This window comes from Sinocyclocheilus grahami, unplaced genomic scaffold, assembly GCF_001515645.1.
Source record: "Sinocyclocheilus grahami isolate Dianchi unplaced genomic scaffold, SAMN03320097.WGS_v1.1 scaffold230.1, whole genome shotgun sequence".
NCBI classification, from domain to species: Eukaryota; Metazoa; Chordata; class Actinopteri; order Cypriniformes; family Cyprinidae; genus Sinocyclocheilus; species Sinocyclocheilus grahami.
This window is the reverse complement of record NW_015505409.1, coordinates 1,409,171-1,425,004: the sequence shown is the minus strand read 5'-3', so window position 1 is coordinate 1,425,004 and position 15,834 is coordinate 1,409,171. Positions and strand designations below refer to the sequence as shown.

At 35.4% G+C, this 15,834-nt stretch overlaps 1 protein-coding gene and 1 long non-coding RNA gene across 5 annotated transcripts in view; one reads left to right on the top strand and one right to left on the bottom strand.

The window, feature by feature from the left end:
- LOC107597264 (butyrophilin-like protein 2) overlaps window positions 1-15,323 on the top strand; it is a 20,002-nt gene extending 4,679 nt beyond the window's left edge. The window contains exons 2-22 of one of the 4 annotated variants that reach the window (XM_016288259.1): window positions 3,668-3,695; window positions 4,132-4,470; window positions 4,600-4,637; window positions 6,213-6,240; window positions 6,844-6,884; window positions 7,236-7,263; window positions 7,517-7,569; window positions 9,553-9,577; window positions 10,134-10,186; window positions 10,276-10,303; window positions 10,622-10,674; window positions 10,824-10,839; window positions 10,937-11,263; window positions 11,828-11,889; window positions 12,197-12,224; window positions 12,380-12,432; window positions 12,677-12,698; window positions 12,831-13,157; window positions 14,362-14,441; window positions 14,785-14,845; window positions 14,967-15,323. In XM_016288259.1, the coding sequence (XP_016143745.1) occupies window positions 3,677-3,695; window positions 4,132-4,470; window positions 4,600-4,637; window positions 6,213-6,240; window positions 6,844-6,884; window positions 7,236-7,263; window positions 7,517-7,569; window positions 9,553-9,577; window positions 10,134-10,186; window positions 10,276-10,303; window positions 10,622-10,674; window positions 10,824-10,839; window positions 10,937-11,263; window positions 11,828-11,889; window positions 12,197-12,224; window positions 12,380-12,432; window positions 12,677-12,698; window positions 12,831-13,157; window positions 14,362-14,441; window positions 14,785-14,845; window positions 14,967-15,046 (1,761 nt within the window). In that variant the 5' untranslated portion in view covers window positions 3,668-3,676 and the 3' untranslated portion in view covers window positions 15,047-15,323. Of the gene's footprint in view, window positions 1-3,557; window positions 3,696-4,131; window positions 4,471-4,599; window positions 4,638-6,212; window positions 6,241-6,843; window positions 6,885-7,235; window positions 7,264-7,516; window positions 7,570-9,552; window positions 9,578-10,133; window positions 10,187-10,275; window positions 10,304-10,621; window positions 10,675-10,823; window positions 10,840-10,936; window positions 11,264-11,827; window positions 11,890-12,196; window positions 12,225-12,379; window positions 12,433-12,676; window positions 12,699-12,830; window positions 13,158-14,361; window positions 14,442-14,784; window positions 14,846-14,966 lie in introns of those variants that run through there. The other 3 variants (XM_016288255.1, XM_016288256.1, XM_016288258.1) reach the window with 3 other exon arrangements.
- On the bottom strand, window positions 679-1,449 carry LOC107597265 (uncharacterized). The gene is made up of 3 exons (XR_001610446.1): window positions 1,374-1,449; window positions 1,178-1,205; window positions 679-773 (listed from the first exon to the last, which is right to left on the bottom strand). It is a non-coding gene; the product is annotated as an uncharacterized lncRNA (long non-coding RNA).
- Window positions 15,324-15,834: the final 511 nt, after the last annotated feature.

Sequence of the window (15,834 nt, the reverse complement as noted above, 5' to 3'; positions counted from 1 at the left end):
ATTACTGCTGCTGCTCCTATTACTGCTGCTGCTCCTGCTGCTCCTGCTACTGTTACTCCTGCTGCTCCTGCTGCTACTATTACTGCTGCTGCTCCTGCTACTGCTGCTCCTATTACTGCTGCTGCTCCTGCTACTTCTGCTCCTGTTGCTCCTGCTGCTCCTATTACTGCTGCTGCTCCTGCCACTTCTGCACCTGTTGCTCCTGCTGCTCCTGCTGCTCCTGCTCCAACTAGTGCTCCTTTTAGTGTGTCTCTGTTCCAAAAGCCACCCTGTAACACTTTACAACAAGCTTCCATTTATTAATATTAGTTAAACTAAATTAGTTAACATGACAATGAAAAATGTCCAAAACATTTAATAATTTTAGTTATGAATTGAGATGTTTTCACAGATTGTTAAAAAAGGAGTGTGCTGAGATAATACAGTACAGAATGAAATGATAAAATACTCACATACTACTCTTATTGTTATCTCCTCTGTTCTGTCCGTACTGGTGACCTGACACAGATAAACTCCTACATCTGACCGTCTGAAGTCTCGCAGTTGTAAGGACACATTTCCTCCGTCCAGTTCCTCAGTGAACAAACTCAGTCTGCCCTTGTAGCCCCTCCCCTCAAACATCTGTCTGTTCTTATAGAGACACACACAGTCTGTCTGTTTAAGCCACTTGATCTCCATGTCAACAGCACTGATTTCAGGTGACAGGTGGCATGGCACAGTGATGTCAGAGCCCCATTCAGCTCTAGTTTAGTCAGTTGAAAGTTTAAAATCATCTGTCAGGGAAAAGAGGGACAAGTATGCAGTCATAATATTTCAAACCTGCCATGTTTAAAATGCATAATGTTTGGATATGTTTGATATGAGATACTGAAACTGCACAGTATACACTTTATATAACTAGTAGGCCTATGTGAAACAGCATTCAACCATAGACATTTAAAACTGGTATACTTTGAGTTCCTCATGTTGCATTTTTAATTTAGTGAGTGGCATCTAGCTGTTATACTGGAAATAAAAATGTTTGATACAGTAGATTTACAAGATGTTTTTTTTTTTTAAATGTAGCTCTTGCAAACAAAATACATTTGTCAATTTCTCTCCTAAACTAGTTCAAGTCTTTTGTTTCATTGTTTGTAAAAAAAAAACAAATATACCACAGAATTATTTTAGAACTTACTTTTGTTTGCTTTTGCCATTTTCCTCTCCTAAAAGGGCAGAAAAACATTAATTGAGAATCTGACTACACAGAATCACTCACGTCACTGCCAACACACTGACCTTATTTCCACAGCAAGATTCTGTTGTCAGACACACAGAGAAACAGTCTATATAGATGAGTTTAGCAGTAGAACAGTGGATATTGTGTTTCTAACCTGTATTGTTCTTCACGGATGTCCAATAAGATTTTCTAGCTTAAACTGCCTCTCAGTTGTTAAGTGAAATATGTGGATCGCATCACACACTGCAAAAAACACATTCGGTAGTACAGAATAAATTCAGATCTGAGGAAAATGTTCCATAAAGGTGTCTGATGATCTTAAAGTAACAAGCAAATTTCTCGCTTTTTGAATCTACTCGGTTACCCCACATTGTCACCACAAGCACGAATGACTAAATGATAAAAATGCAAATCAATTATTGCAGTTCACGAACCTACCACTCAATACTACTTACTGTATGCAAAGCTTATTTCAAAACATCCTTGAATAAAGCCTCTGTGTTTCTGATATTTAATGAATTCTGATCACAAAATCCAGTAAAGCATATATGAACTGATCACATGAACATATGCAGCAGGTGTGTATAAGAACCAACAGGTACAGTGTATAAACAATTATACATAGGCCTATAATTCTCTATGTAATGTAAACATCTGAGCATCCATCTGTATTTGCATGTTGAAAGACTAAAGGGAATGTTAACTACATTCTTTTTTATAAAATGAATTTTTGTATTACATGTTTTCTGAGATTGTCCAAATATTCTTACTTCCCTATATATTATACATAAAGCTGTACGTCAAATGAGTAGCCTAAACTGTCTTCATAGTCAGTATTCATTTTACAGTTAGCAAACAATACCCAAATGACATACTGCTTCCCCTAAGATTCTAAATTATGCAATCTACAATTTAGAAACTTCGCTATTCCATAAGGTCACAGCAGCTGGAGCTGTCATCAGGCCTGAATTAACCATACAGTTTATCAGTTCTGCTCTTGTCCAAGGGCCCCACATCCAGGAAGACACCGTGCAGGGCTGTATGTAAGCCTACACCTGCATACCAACAGAACGGCCTTCGTCAATGGTTAAAACATAGGTTCCTCATTAAATTCAGTATCGTATAGTCTAACGCAGTGTTTCTCAACCCTGGTCCTGAGCGCCCCCCCAACACTGCACATTTTGTATGTCTCTCTTTTCTGACACACCCATTTCAGGTCCTGGAGTTTCTTTTAATGAGCTAATGAGTCGAATCAGGTGTGTTTGATTAGGGAGACACACAAAATGTGCAATATGCAGCAGGTGTGTATAAGAACCAACAGGTACAGTGTATAAACAATTATACATAGGCCTATAATTCTCTATGTAATGTAAACATCTGAGCATCCATCTGTATTTGCATGTTGAAAGACTAAAGGGAATGTTAACTACATTCTTTTTTATAAAATGAATTTTTGTATTACATGTTTTCTGAGATTGTCCAAATATTCTTACTTCCCTATATATTATACATAAAGCTGTACGTCAAATGAGTAGCCTAAACTGTCTTCATAGTCAGTATTCATTTTACAGTTAGCAAACAATACCCAAATGACATACTGCTTCCCCTAAGATTCTAAATTATGCAATCTACAATTTAGAAACTTCGCTATTCCATAAGGTCACAGCAGCTGGAGCTGTCATCAGGCCTGAATTAACCATACAGTTTATCAGTTCTGCTCTTGTCCAAGGGCCCCACATCCAGGAAGACACCGTGCAGGGCTGTATGTAAGCCTACACCTGCATACCAACAGAACGGCCTTCGTCAATGGTTAAAACATAGGTTCCTCATTAAATTCAGTATCGTATAGTCTAACGCAGTGTTTCTCAACCCTGGTCCTGAGCGCCCCCCCAACACTGCACATTTTGTATGTCTCTCTTTTCTGACACACCCATTTCAGGTCCTGGAGTTTCTTTTAATGAGCTAATGAGTCGAATCAGGTGTGTTTGATTAGGGAGACACACAAAATGTGCAGTGCTGGGGGGCGCCCAGGACCAGGGTTGAGAAACACTGGTCTAACGACACAGCTCATATCTAAAGTAAACATAAATAACACATAACACTGTTTTGAGAACCACTTGGAAATCACTTTTTCATTTCCATACATGTTTTCATATGAAGAGAGATAAAGACTGAAATGTTTTCATGTTTTCACCCATATCTCACTAGAGAGACTGAAATTCAAAGTGTTTAGTGTTATTGCAAACAATTAGATTTTGGGATATCAGAAAAGTGTTTTTTAATATTCCTTCCTTTGTCCTGTGTATAGAGTAGTGGAAAAAAGGTACAGTATGATAACTCCAATCATAAATGTGTTGGCTTGTTTTTTTCAGTGTAGTTAAGCCAGCGGTTTGTGTGAGACTGAAATCATTCTTCTCTCTCACTGATTGTGTTTTGTTCCTGTTTGAGAGAAGAAGCATGGCAGCGAGAAGTGGCAGTAAGTTTTCTTCAAATACTATTTTCATTATTTGGTTTAGCTGTTTAAAAAACTTTAAATATTTTATGTTGTTGTTGTATTGCATACAGTTACAGTAGGTTGTTCCTGCAGTTCAGTATATTTTGGTGTCTGAATATTCGTATATTTCTGTATTTTATATTACTAGGCTTTTTAGCGTTTAATGTGTAAGCTCCTTATGTGTTGTCTGACTACATGAATTTGACATTTTGAAATGTTTGCTACTTTAGCAGTAACATTGTTATACTTACGAGATGGCCACTGTATACCTTTATAAATGGAGGAACCAGAGTTCAACAACAAAACTCAACAAATAATTAAAAGTCCTTAAAAGACTGAATTGTAGGAATACGCCTTTTAAACAAAATCACAGTACAGGTGCTATTTCAATCTCTCCGTGTCTCTTTTCCCCTCACAGATGACTTTCAGCTTGTTATTCCTGAAAGAGGCGAAAGAGTTAAGATGAATTCGGGATCTACTCTCACTGTGTCATGTCACTTGTCTCCTGCACTCAGTGCTGTTGACATGGAGATTACTTGGTTTGGCGAGATGTCTTGTATTTGCACCTATAAGAACAGAGAGATGACACAGGGTGTTGACTATGAGGGCAGAGCGAGTCTGTTCATTAATGACCTGAAGAAAGGGAATGTGTCCTTAAGAGTGGCAGACTTCAGAGAGTCAGATCTGGGAGTTTACATGTGCCGGGTCACCAGTAGAAATGAAACACAGCAGATAACAGTAAATGTAGCAGAAGAAGGTAAGCAATTCATAACTGCACTCAGGATGGGCCGGTTGCACCAGCATGATGTACACTCAGTTGTAAGACTAGGTTGAATGTAAACATGCCTTAAGTCCAATTAACACTTTTCTTTGTTGACATATACAGTTTCTGCTATTTTCGAAGACCAGCACTTCTTTACAGCGGTAAGATAGCACCTATCATTCTTTTTGAGAATAACATACTACAAATTGCACAGAATAATACAATATACAAGTCAATATAGAGGCATGCACATACAAAATGTAGTTAAATAATAAAGAACGACAAGCTAGATTCATAGGACATGAAACTAGTACCACTGGTCTTGAAACAGGAAATAAGGCTCAATCAAATTACAAGTACAAAACCTGCCAAAGGAGGCATACACCTGTGTACATTAATCATTAATTAAGACCTAGGTGAAGACAATACAGTACAGTTGCAAGTAGCCACAACAGGATACCAGCAACATTAATTCAACATAAGAAAAATTAGCAAATGTAAAACAAGGCTTTCTGGGAACTGTGGGTATGAAAAGCTTACTGAGATGATGTGGTTGAAGACACAGAGGAACTAAGACTAAACTGGCAAAACTGATCTTAATCAAAATTGTTTATGTATGTACTGTTGGATTGTGGTGTTGGTGTTTCAGAAGTCATAAATGAAAAATATTAACAAACGTACTTATTTAATGACACAAAAATAAGGCATACGTATAAAATAACCTAGATATTTGGAAAACTATCAAAAAGTGTCAATTTACCCCATAAACATCGACCATTGTTGTGGAAATAGCATTTTCTTTATAAAATTGGGCTTGCAACAGGAACATTGTACGGTGACAGAGAAGTGCAAAACAAATCACAATTCTGAAAACAAAATAACAAATTACAAACGCAAATGCAAGTCTAAACAACAAAATAACAATTCAGAAAGCACAACAACAATTCAGAAAGCATTATAACAAGTCAGAAAACACAATGACAAATTCGAAAACAAAATAACAAGTCAGAAAACACAACGACAAATCAGACAAACCGGAAAAGAGGTAGGTATAGTTTGAGACAGCGCCATTGGTTTGGGATTACTCACCGCTGACTGGACGAGACATCTGTCAATCAACGTATACAGGGAAGAACCAGCTGAAGAACAGCAGAGTCGTGGTAGAAAGTTTGGAGATGTTATTAAAGTAGCTCAGTTTAAATGTATGGTATGAATTGCGCTTACTATGGAATTAAAAGTACGGAGTGCATATTTACATTTAGTTAAAAGTGGCTGTAAAACATCAGCTCCAGTGGCGCAGATGGATAAGTACGTGTCATTGAATTTTTGACGCGATCGACCAGGGTTCGATACCGCCTTTTGCCAAACTTTTTTTCTCTCTCCCTCGGCGCTGTCTCAAACTATACCTACCTCTTCCGGTTTGTCTGATTTGTCGTTGTGTTTTCTGACTTGTTATAATGTTTTCTGAATTGTTGTTGTGTTTTCTGAATTGTTATTTAGTTTTTTAGACTTGCATTTGTGTTTGTAATTTGTTATTTTGTTTTCAGAATTATCATTTGTTTTGCACTTCTCGGTCACCGTAACATTGTCTGCTAAATACGTAAATGTCAATGTAGCAAGAAATTTTGTAGGTTTTGTGTTGTGACTCTTTCATTGTGAGGAATCACTGTAAATAAATCCTTGTGTTATATTATGTTTGTCCAGACAAACTTAAATTAATTATTTTTCCCAATTAGAATTACCAAATGGAAGAAACAAGCAACAGTAAGTTGTCTTAAAACTCTTTGTCATTCTCATAAAATAAACACAAACAGAAGTGAGACAGAAGTGTCAGTGAGATTTTTACTGTACTTTTCTTCAGAAAGGATGCGTTAAATTGATCAAAAGTGACAGTAAAGATATTTATGTTATGAAAGAGTTGTATTCCAAATAAATGTTGTTCTTTTGAACTTTCTATTCATCAAAGAATATAATATAATTATTATTATTTTTTTTAAATATTGATAAGAAGAAATGTTTCTTGAGCACAAGAACAGCATATTAGAATGATTTCTGAAGGATCATGTGACACTGAAGGCTGGAGTAATGGCTGCTAAAAAAATCATCTTTGCAATCACAGGAATGAATTACATTTTAAAATAGAATTTGAAAAAAGTAAAATAGATTAATAGAATAAAGTAGAAAATGTATTTTAAATTGTAATAATATTTTGTAACATTACTGTTTTTACTGTATTTGTTACTTACTGTATTTTTGAAGACTTCTTTCAAAAAACATTATGTGAGTTCATATACACAGTATATGTGTGTGTGAATGTCTGAATCAGATTTTATTAAGATATAAGATATAATTTTTTCTGCTTTCTAGTGTTGTCAGAGCATCAAGGTGATTCAGACAATCAGCTTGGGGTTTGTGTGCACAGTAATATTATTAACACATTATGGTTTCAAATATCTATTTTACAGTCTAAATAAAGGTCATCACTAGATTGACACTTGTAATGTCAATCCGTTTGCATCAACTTGAGGCATATTGTTTAATTTTCTTGAATTTTAGATTACAATGCTAAACAAATATAATGGAACACAATTTTACAGTATTGCAAAATATTCCCGGCTTTTTCATCAAAATGTTTTTTCACAAAAATAACTAATAATTTAGTTACCTTTGACCACTTTAGAATCACAATAAAGTCAATCTATGTTGTGTGTCAGTGTTATGTCATGACATCCTTTCACATTTTTTCCCATCTCAATTAGGATTACAAGATTAAAGAGGCAATATACCGTAAGTTGTTTTAGAATTAAGTTACTACTGAGAAATATTTTTCTAAACACCAACATTTATGCTTCATTGCTCAAGAGCAAAGACGTATAATAAGCCATTCTGTTGTGGTTTTGCAGTATGACAATTTTTTAGGCACAGAGAAAACTTGTTGCTATTTCTGTCATAATCTACTTTATGCTATGTCATACACCTGCCATAATCTATGCGAGGTGTGGATCTTATTTGTTAAGGTAAATTTTTTTCTGCATTAAAGAATTATCAATCCACTCTGCATATCACAGTGCTTCAGGGAAGGATCAGCATAAGGTATGTGTGAATGTCAAGTCACCTTTATTTATAGCACTTTATACAACAGAGACTGTTTCAAAGCAGCCTCACATCATTAAATGGAATCAGTGATGCCAACTTTAAGACAAATATGAGACGAATTTAAATTCTGCTGTAAAGCAGCACTAACAAGACAATAATGCCATTATTCAGCTCCAGCCAGCACAGTGTTGATTACGTTTAGTTTAATAACAATAAGTTCAATTTAATAAGAATAAGTTCAATTCTAGTGCAATTCAGCAAATGACTCAAATGAAAATAATCATTATTCAGCTTGATTCAGTTCAATGTTGATTCAATTCAGTTCAATAACAGTGTTCAACATTTGACAGTTATAAAGTTCTCCTCTGGCCAAAGCGAACAAATATGGTGTGATATATTAGGCTTCATCAGAAGTCAGATTTGTGGATTGTTATTCAGTATGATTTTGCATTCATCTTTGCTTGAAGATTAGGTATGTAATACCTTAAGTATGTTAAACCGGCATTAGGAGAGAAAGAAGAGGTGTAGTCTGTCCAACAGGTGGAGCTGCCGTTTAAATAGTAATAGACAACTAGCTTATGGTTGACCACATTGATATTATCCTTAAAGGGATAGTTCACCCAAAAATGAAAATGTGATGTTTATCTGCTTAGCTCCAGGGCATCCAAGATGTAGGTGACTTTGTTTCTTCAGTAGAACACAAACAAAGATTTTTAACTCCAACCGTTGCATTCTGTCAGTCATATAATGCATGGCAATAGTAACAAAATCTATGAGAGTAAAAAAAACATGCACAGACAAATCCAAATTAAACCCTGCGGCTCGTGACGACACATTGATGTCCTAAGTTAAGACAAATATGAGACGAATTTAAATTCTGCTGTAAAGCAGCACTAACAAGACAATAATGCCATTATTCAGCTCCAGCCAGCACAGTGTTGATTACGTTTAGTTTAATAACAATAAGTTCAATTTAATAAGAATAAGTTCAATTCTAGTGCAATTCAGCAAATGACTCAAATGAAAATAATCATTATTCAGCTTGATTCAGTTCAATGTTGATTCAATTCAGTTCAATAACAGTGTTCAACATTTGACAGTTATAAAGTTCTCCTCTGGCCAAAGCGAACAAATATGGTGTGATATATTAGGCTTCATCAGAAGTCAGATTTGTGGATTGTTATTCAGTATGATTTTGCATTCATCTTTGCTTGAAGATTAGGTATGTAATACCTTAAGTATGTTAAACCGGCATTAGGAGAGAAAGAAGAGGTGTAGTCTGTCCAACAGGTGGAGCTGCCGTTTAAATAGTAATAGACAACTAGCTTATGGTTGACCACATTGATATTATCCTTAAAGGGATAGTTCACCCAAAAATGAAAATGTGATGTTTATCTGCTTAGCTCCAGGGCATCCAAGATGTAGGTGACTTTGTTTCTTCAGTAGAACACAAACAAAGATTTTTAACTCCAACCGTTGCATTCTGTCAGTCATATAATGCATGGCAATAGTAACAAAATCTATGAGAGTAAAAAAAACATGCACAGACAAATCCAAATTAAACCCTGCGGCTCGTGACGACACATTGATGTCCTAAGACACGAAACGATCGGTTTGTGCGAGAAACCGAACAGTATTTCTATAATTTTTTTACCTCTAATCCGCCACTATGTCCAACTGCCTTGAGCGCGTGCACAGCATCCGGTGAGTGAGGTGTGTAAACCAATAAAGAAGATAAACATCAAATTTTCATTATTGGGTGAACTATCCCTTTAAGACGTGTACTTTCGTTTTATTTATTTATTTGTGGACTTTTTGGCAAAGACTATTTTCAGATCATGTTTCGACTTCTCTTTATTTTCTACTGCATGCTGTAGTATCTATTACTGTTCGCACTGAGTGTAAACAAGTGTGTGAGAATGTTATGTTTAGACAAACAGGCTAAAGAAGACATATCTTAGATGTGTTTATCTCATTTAGGATTACAAGGGAGAAACGGATGACAGTAAGTTCTGGAAATCATCGCCTCTGTATAAATGACTATTTGCATTACACATTTAGAAAATTGACATTTAAAATCATCATTTGTAGTTGAAGGCCTATGTTAAAAATCACTAATGTAACACAATAAAAGTTTGAAAATATAATTTGTGGATCTTGCCTTAAATTTTTTTTTTGTTTTTTTGTTGATCATGTTTCGACTTCTCTTTATTTTCTACTGCATGCTGTAGTATCTATTACTGTTCGCACTGAGTGTAAACAAGTGTGTGAGAATGTTATGTTTAGACAAACAGGCTAAAGAAGACATATCTTAGATGTGTTTATCTCATTTAGGATTACAAGGGAGAAACGGATGACAGTAAGTTCTGGAAATCATTGCCTCTGTATAAATGAATATTTGCATTACACATTTAGAAAATTGACATTTAAAATCATCATTTGTATTAATAGTTGAAGGCCTATGTTAAAAATCACTAATGTAACACAATAAAAGTTTGAAAATATAATTTGTGGATCTTGCCTTAAATTTTTTTTATTGTTCTTTTTTCTCTTTGTTATAGAATTATCACAGTACATCAAATCAGATCTAAGCCATCCAAACAAGCAGTCTGGGGTATGTGTGCACTTAGCCTATTCATACATATACACATGTACAATACCTAATAAAGTAAATGAAACTGCGTTTGTTGTAATCTCAATTAGGATAACAGCAAGGGAACCAAAAGCAAAGGTAAGTTGCCTTAAAATCATTGACTTTATCATATGGATGTGCATTAATCTTTAAAAAGAATTTTGTGATATGTTTAAAGATTGCGTTGTATGATGCCAAATAATTTCTTTATAGATAGAAAATATGTGGGTAGTAATGTCTACTTTAAAAGCAGATTACTGTGTATCTCTATTGCCATTAGGTTAGGGTTATTACTTTACTCTCTCTATATATGCATAAGAACATGGAGTTTTAAATGTATTTACACACATCTCTCATAATCTGTGTGATGTGTGAATCTTATTTGAGAAGTGTGCTCAGTTTTTTTCTGCTTTATAGATTTTTTGAGCCGAGCTTCATATCGCAATGAACCAAACAAGAGCCAGCATGGGGTATGTGCACACATGAATACGCTGTGTGATTCATTAATAAATGAACCGCAAATAAATAAAAGATTTATCACTCAATAAACACTTTTTACTATTACATTATAAAATAACTAAAGTTTTGCATTTGCTTTCACCTCATTTGGAATGCCAAGATGGAAGTCTTGAACAGTAAGTTAAAAAAATCTTTCTTGTTCCACAACAGAACTTTACTTTTTGAGGGTGTAAGTACAAGTGTGAGTCCATCTTTTTTCTCTTTTCCTCACAGAGAACTTTCAGCTTTTTGTTCCCAGTACATCAGAAGAACCAGAGGTTTCTTTGGGGTCTGATTTGATCATTCCGTGTTACCTGTCACCTGAAATCAGCGCGGTTGACATGGAGATCATCTGGTCTAATGATAGAGCCCGTGTTTGCCTGTATAAGGACAAGCAGGTGACAGAAGGGGGTTTGTTTAAGGACAGAGCGAGTCTGTTCACTCACAAGCTTAGGGAAGGAAATGTGTCCTTACGACTAAAAAACTTCAAGCCATCAGATATTGGAAATTACCATTGTCAGGTCATCAGTAAAGACAGAAGAGAGAAGATAACAGTAAGAGGTGAGTAGTCCTCTACATCAGCTCAGTGCTCGTTAATAATGTCAGACTGAATCTGAACTGAAACCGAAATCTAGAGGCATGTTAGATCCTCATCAGTATGTGATCAGTAAACTGTTCTGAATCACATATGGTCATATTTCAACCTTAATCTATTCTTTAAAATTAACCCGTTTTAATACTTGGTCAAAAATGAAGCATTCGGGGACTATATAGAATAGTGAGTTTGAATATTCTACATGAAAAGTAAGAGATGTAGGCACAGAAAAACAACCAATAATCATGTATGAATTTTGCAAGGTAAACAATAACAAATGCTCTTTGAAAATCGTCAGATGAGATTTGATTATTAGAACATTTTTGATGTTTAAATATGAATGCATAAACCTTTTGCATTATGAAAACCTGGCTAATAGTTAGAGCATGTTTTCCAGCATGCTACAAGGAAACGGCATTGAATTCTTGGATGCAAACATGTAGTGTTGTATTCGTGCCTCGTAGAGTTAAGTTATCTAAGAACACAATTTCTATACAAACCTGTTTACACTTGAGGAATGTTTTTCTTAGTGAGGATAAATCCTGGTGTCCAGTCTACGAGTCAGTCACCAATATTTGCAGAAGGAAATGAGGTAAGAGAGCATAACTTTTACCTTCACATTATCCATGGTAAATTATCCCTTGAACAATATCACACTACTCTTATGAAATGAATATGGTAAAACAATTTAGAAAGTAAGACATTAAAAGACAAACTGCCTTTCAATAATCAGCACCCTTCCTGCAGATCTTCTTTCTTGCTCATTAAAATACTAAATAGCTAAATTACAAATTTGCTTAATGTAATAGCAACCCTAACATATAAAAACAATGAAACTTAGGTAGTACAACTGTAAATACAGTTGTAAATACATTGTACAAACACTTTATCTCAATTAGGATAAAAGGACACAAGAACCAACCAACAGTAAGTCGTCTTAAATTCTCTACCTTGCAAATTAAATTCTTTTGTAAGCTAAGTTTGCACTTTTATATATATATTGAACTGTTACATGTATGGACCTTGTTTGTGAAGAGTGAGTGTTCTTGTTTTTCATTATATGTTTTTATAATTCATTCTAGAATTATCAAGGCGCACTTCACATCACAGTGATTCAGATGAGAAACAACATGGGGTATGTGTGCACATTAATACTGTCCATATACAGACACCGTTGTTTTATATTGTATTGTTTAAGTTTTCACACCATTCATTGCTTAATAACTGAAGCATAAATGAATTAAATATTCACCAGTATTCATCCTAAAATGTTCAAAACTGGCTTCATTTTGTGACTCTTGAAGCACTGTAAAATGAATGTTTGGATGTTATGTTGGAAGAAGTCTAAAATCTCTTCACTGTGTTTTTCAATAAATTAGAATTACAGCAAAAGTGTCTCTGGTAAGTTTTCTTAAAATCATTAACACTTCATCAGTTTTACTCATTCCAATATTTTTGTTCTACCACTGTTTGTGTAGGTAAAGGTGAAAGTATTAATGCATGTAAGTCCATCTTTCTCTCTTTTCCTCACAGATAATTTTCAGCTTGTTATTCCTCAAACAGCCCAAGAAGCACAGATTTCTTTGGGGTCTGAAATCATTGTTCCTTGTCACTTGTCTCCTGAAGTCTGTGCCATTGCCATGCAGATCAAATGGTTTAAGGAGACAGACTGTGTTTGCATCTACAAGAATGGATGCGTGATTGAGGGGAGGAGCTACAAAGACAGAGCGAGTCTCGCCACTCACGTACTGGAAAGAGGAAATGTGTCCTTAAATCTAAGTAACTTCAGTGTCTCAGATGTTGGCGATTACTATTGTCAGGTTATCAGTAGAGACACAACAAAACAGATTACAGTAGGAGGTGAGTATTCTGCAAGTCCATACTACATCAGCCCAACAATCTTTTGTCAGAATGCAATAAACTGAAGCCATGTTTTTCACCATAAAGATGGGATGCATTTTAAGCTGTAGTAATTTATAGTAATGGCACTTGTAGAAGCCAAATCTTAAATGGGTCATATGATGCGATTTCAAGTTGTCCTTTCTCTTTGGAGTGTTACAAGCTGTTCGTGAATAGATAAGTTCCCTGAAGTTGCAAAGACTAAAGTCTCAAACCCAAAGAGATATTCTTTATAAAATAAAAAAACGCCTCGTTCTAACATGCCCCACATATCTACGTCACTGTGTGGGAAGATTTGCATAACGCCGCCCAAATGTTCACGCAAAGAAAGAAGGTTTCACTTTTATTCTCGCTGTAGTATTGTTGCTGCCGCCGCCGCCATATCGTAAAGACGCTGTGTGTTTCGTTGTGACTAAAGTCTCAAACCCAAAGAAATATTCTTTATAAAATAAAAAAACGCCTCGTTCTAACACGCCCCACATGTCTACGTCACTGTGTGGGAAGATTTGCATAACGCCGCCCAAATGTTCACGCAAAGAAAGAAGGTTTCACTTTTATTCTCGCTGTAGTATTGTTGCTGCCGCCGCCGCCATATCGTAAAGACGCTGTGTGTTTCGTTGTGAAAGCGAAATTACTTTGTTTGGTCTTCCAAAAGAGGACACAACTAAATCTAGTGGTTATTTTGTATTTACAACACTGTTCCAGAACAGTGCAACCCAAATATTAGAGTGTGTGCAGCGCATTTTATGGAGGACTGTTTCCTGGGAGAGTAGCCTATAATGCCGTCTGTGTTTCTATAAAGTGGGGCAATTCCAACTTTGCAAGGACAGCCTAGATTCTGACTCACAGACTGCAAGTACGTTTTCATATTTAAAGGATTTGCCACTGATGATTCAAACGCGAGTTTTGAGCAGTGTAGAGTAGCACTTGTTGTTTCTTCGATCTCAAATGCAGATATGGTTTTATGTTTACGCGGCGCAATACTTTTTTTTTACCTTAAACCGCATAAACACATTGCATTACACCAAATACACAATTTTAGCAACATCATATGACCCCTTTAAGTTAATTAGTGTGTTATGTAGTTATCTAAGTGGATAACTTGGGTATCTAAGAGCACAGATTTCACACAAACCTATTCACGCTTGAAATATCATCTTCTTAGTGAGGATAAAACCTGAAGTCCAACCTGTGAGTCAGTCACCAACATCTCAAGGCCAGTCTATTCAGCTAATGCTGTTTGAGGTAAGAAAGCCTACAGGTTAACTCGTTTAAAATGACCACACTGCACCTTCAAAAGTGGATTGACTGAAATGTATTTATGCTGCCTGATCTAAATATTACCAGATATGTCAGGGATGTCAGGTCATTTACACGGTAAACTTGACACACATAACCAGCATTTAGTGTGTTAAGACCATATAAACTTCTTCTGAAAAGTCAGTTTAAAAAACAGTAGAATGAACATTTTAATTCATACAGTAGAATGAAATGTATTTAAAGTATTATTTATGTTAAAGAAATCATTTACCATGTTTTCATATCTAGTTTGTATAACTTCAGTCAGACTATTTTCTTCCATTTAAAGATAGACAAAATATGGACTGAAGAGGAGACAAACAAAATGGATGAATCTGCTCTAATGTCAGGTGAGTGTAATTAATGTGTAATGAAAGGTTAGACCCAAGAAACTGTCTATTCTTTCTGATACATGAATATCTGTTATGTATGGCAATAATCAAAACACATTCTTATTATTATCTTTTTTAGAAATGAAAGTGAACAATATGCAGGAGCTTCAACAAATGTTGATCGGGGCTTACAGAAAAGGTTCTCTCAATTGGAGATGAGCGAGACCAGAATGGACTTAGTCAGGGTCTTAAGACTCAACCCTCACGCTCAGTTGTTGGACAGAGACAAACCAAACCCTTTTTAATAGCTACCTAGCATTTAAATGTCAGGTTGATGCTTAATGCCTTTTCTTAATTTCATGAAACTTATTGCAGTCAATATATATATATTTTTTTCCCCCAGATTTTTTTAACACCAAAATTACATACATTAAATAAGGCATGTCATCATGAAGAAGATAAGTGAATTTACACTGTACCTAATGTATATTTTTAAACTTCCACAAACTAAAAACAGCTTAATAAATGCTCATTTATTTATAAATATTAAATAATGAATCATGCCCTTAAAAAGTTGGATTATTTTCATTTAACAACTGATTTACATTCTTTCTTGTGTCTTCTTGAGTTCTGACTCTCCACAGTCACCAGTGGCGAGGGTTAGATGTGAGAGTGGACTGTAAGGATAGGGATCAGTCAGACAGCAATGAGAGAAGTAAGAATAGCCCTGACATCTAGGTTCTGTAGAGGCGAGGATCTCTTTATCACAGTAGAGGCGAGGAGTGTTCTGTAGAGGCGAGGATCTCTGAGTGTTTATCACAGAAACGGGTAACTGTGATGTACATGCTGTTTCACGTGTTTCAGAGCTATTGTAAGTACTTTCTGCAATCCATATATTAGAAGAAATTTTGAAACTCAAAATGGTCATATTCATCCTAAAATATTTGCCATATTTATTTTCTTGGCCAATAATGTCTTTTTTTTTCTTCTATAACAGCTATAACACA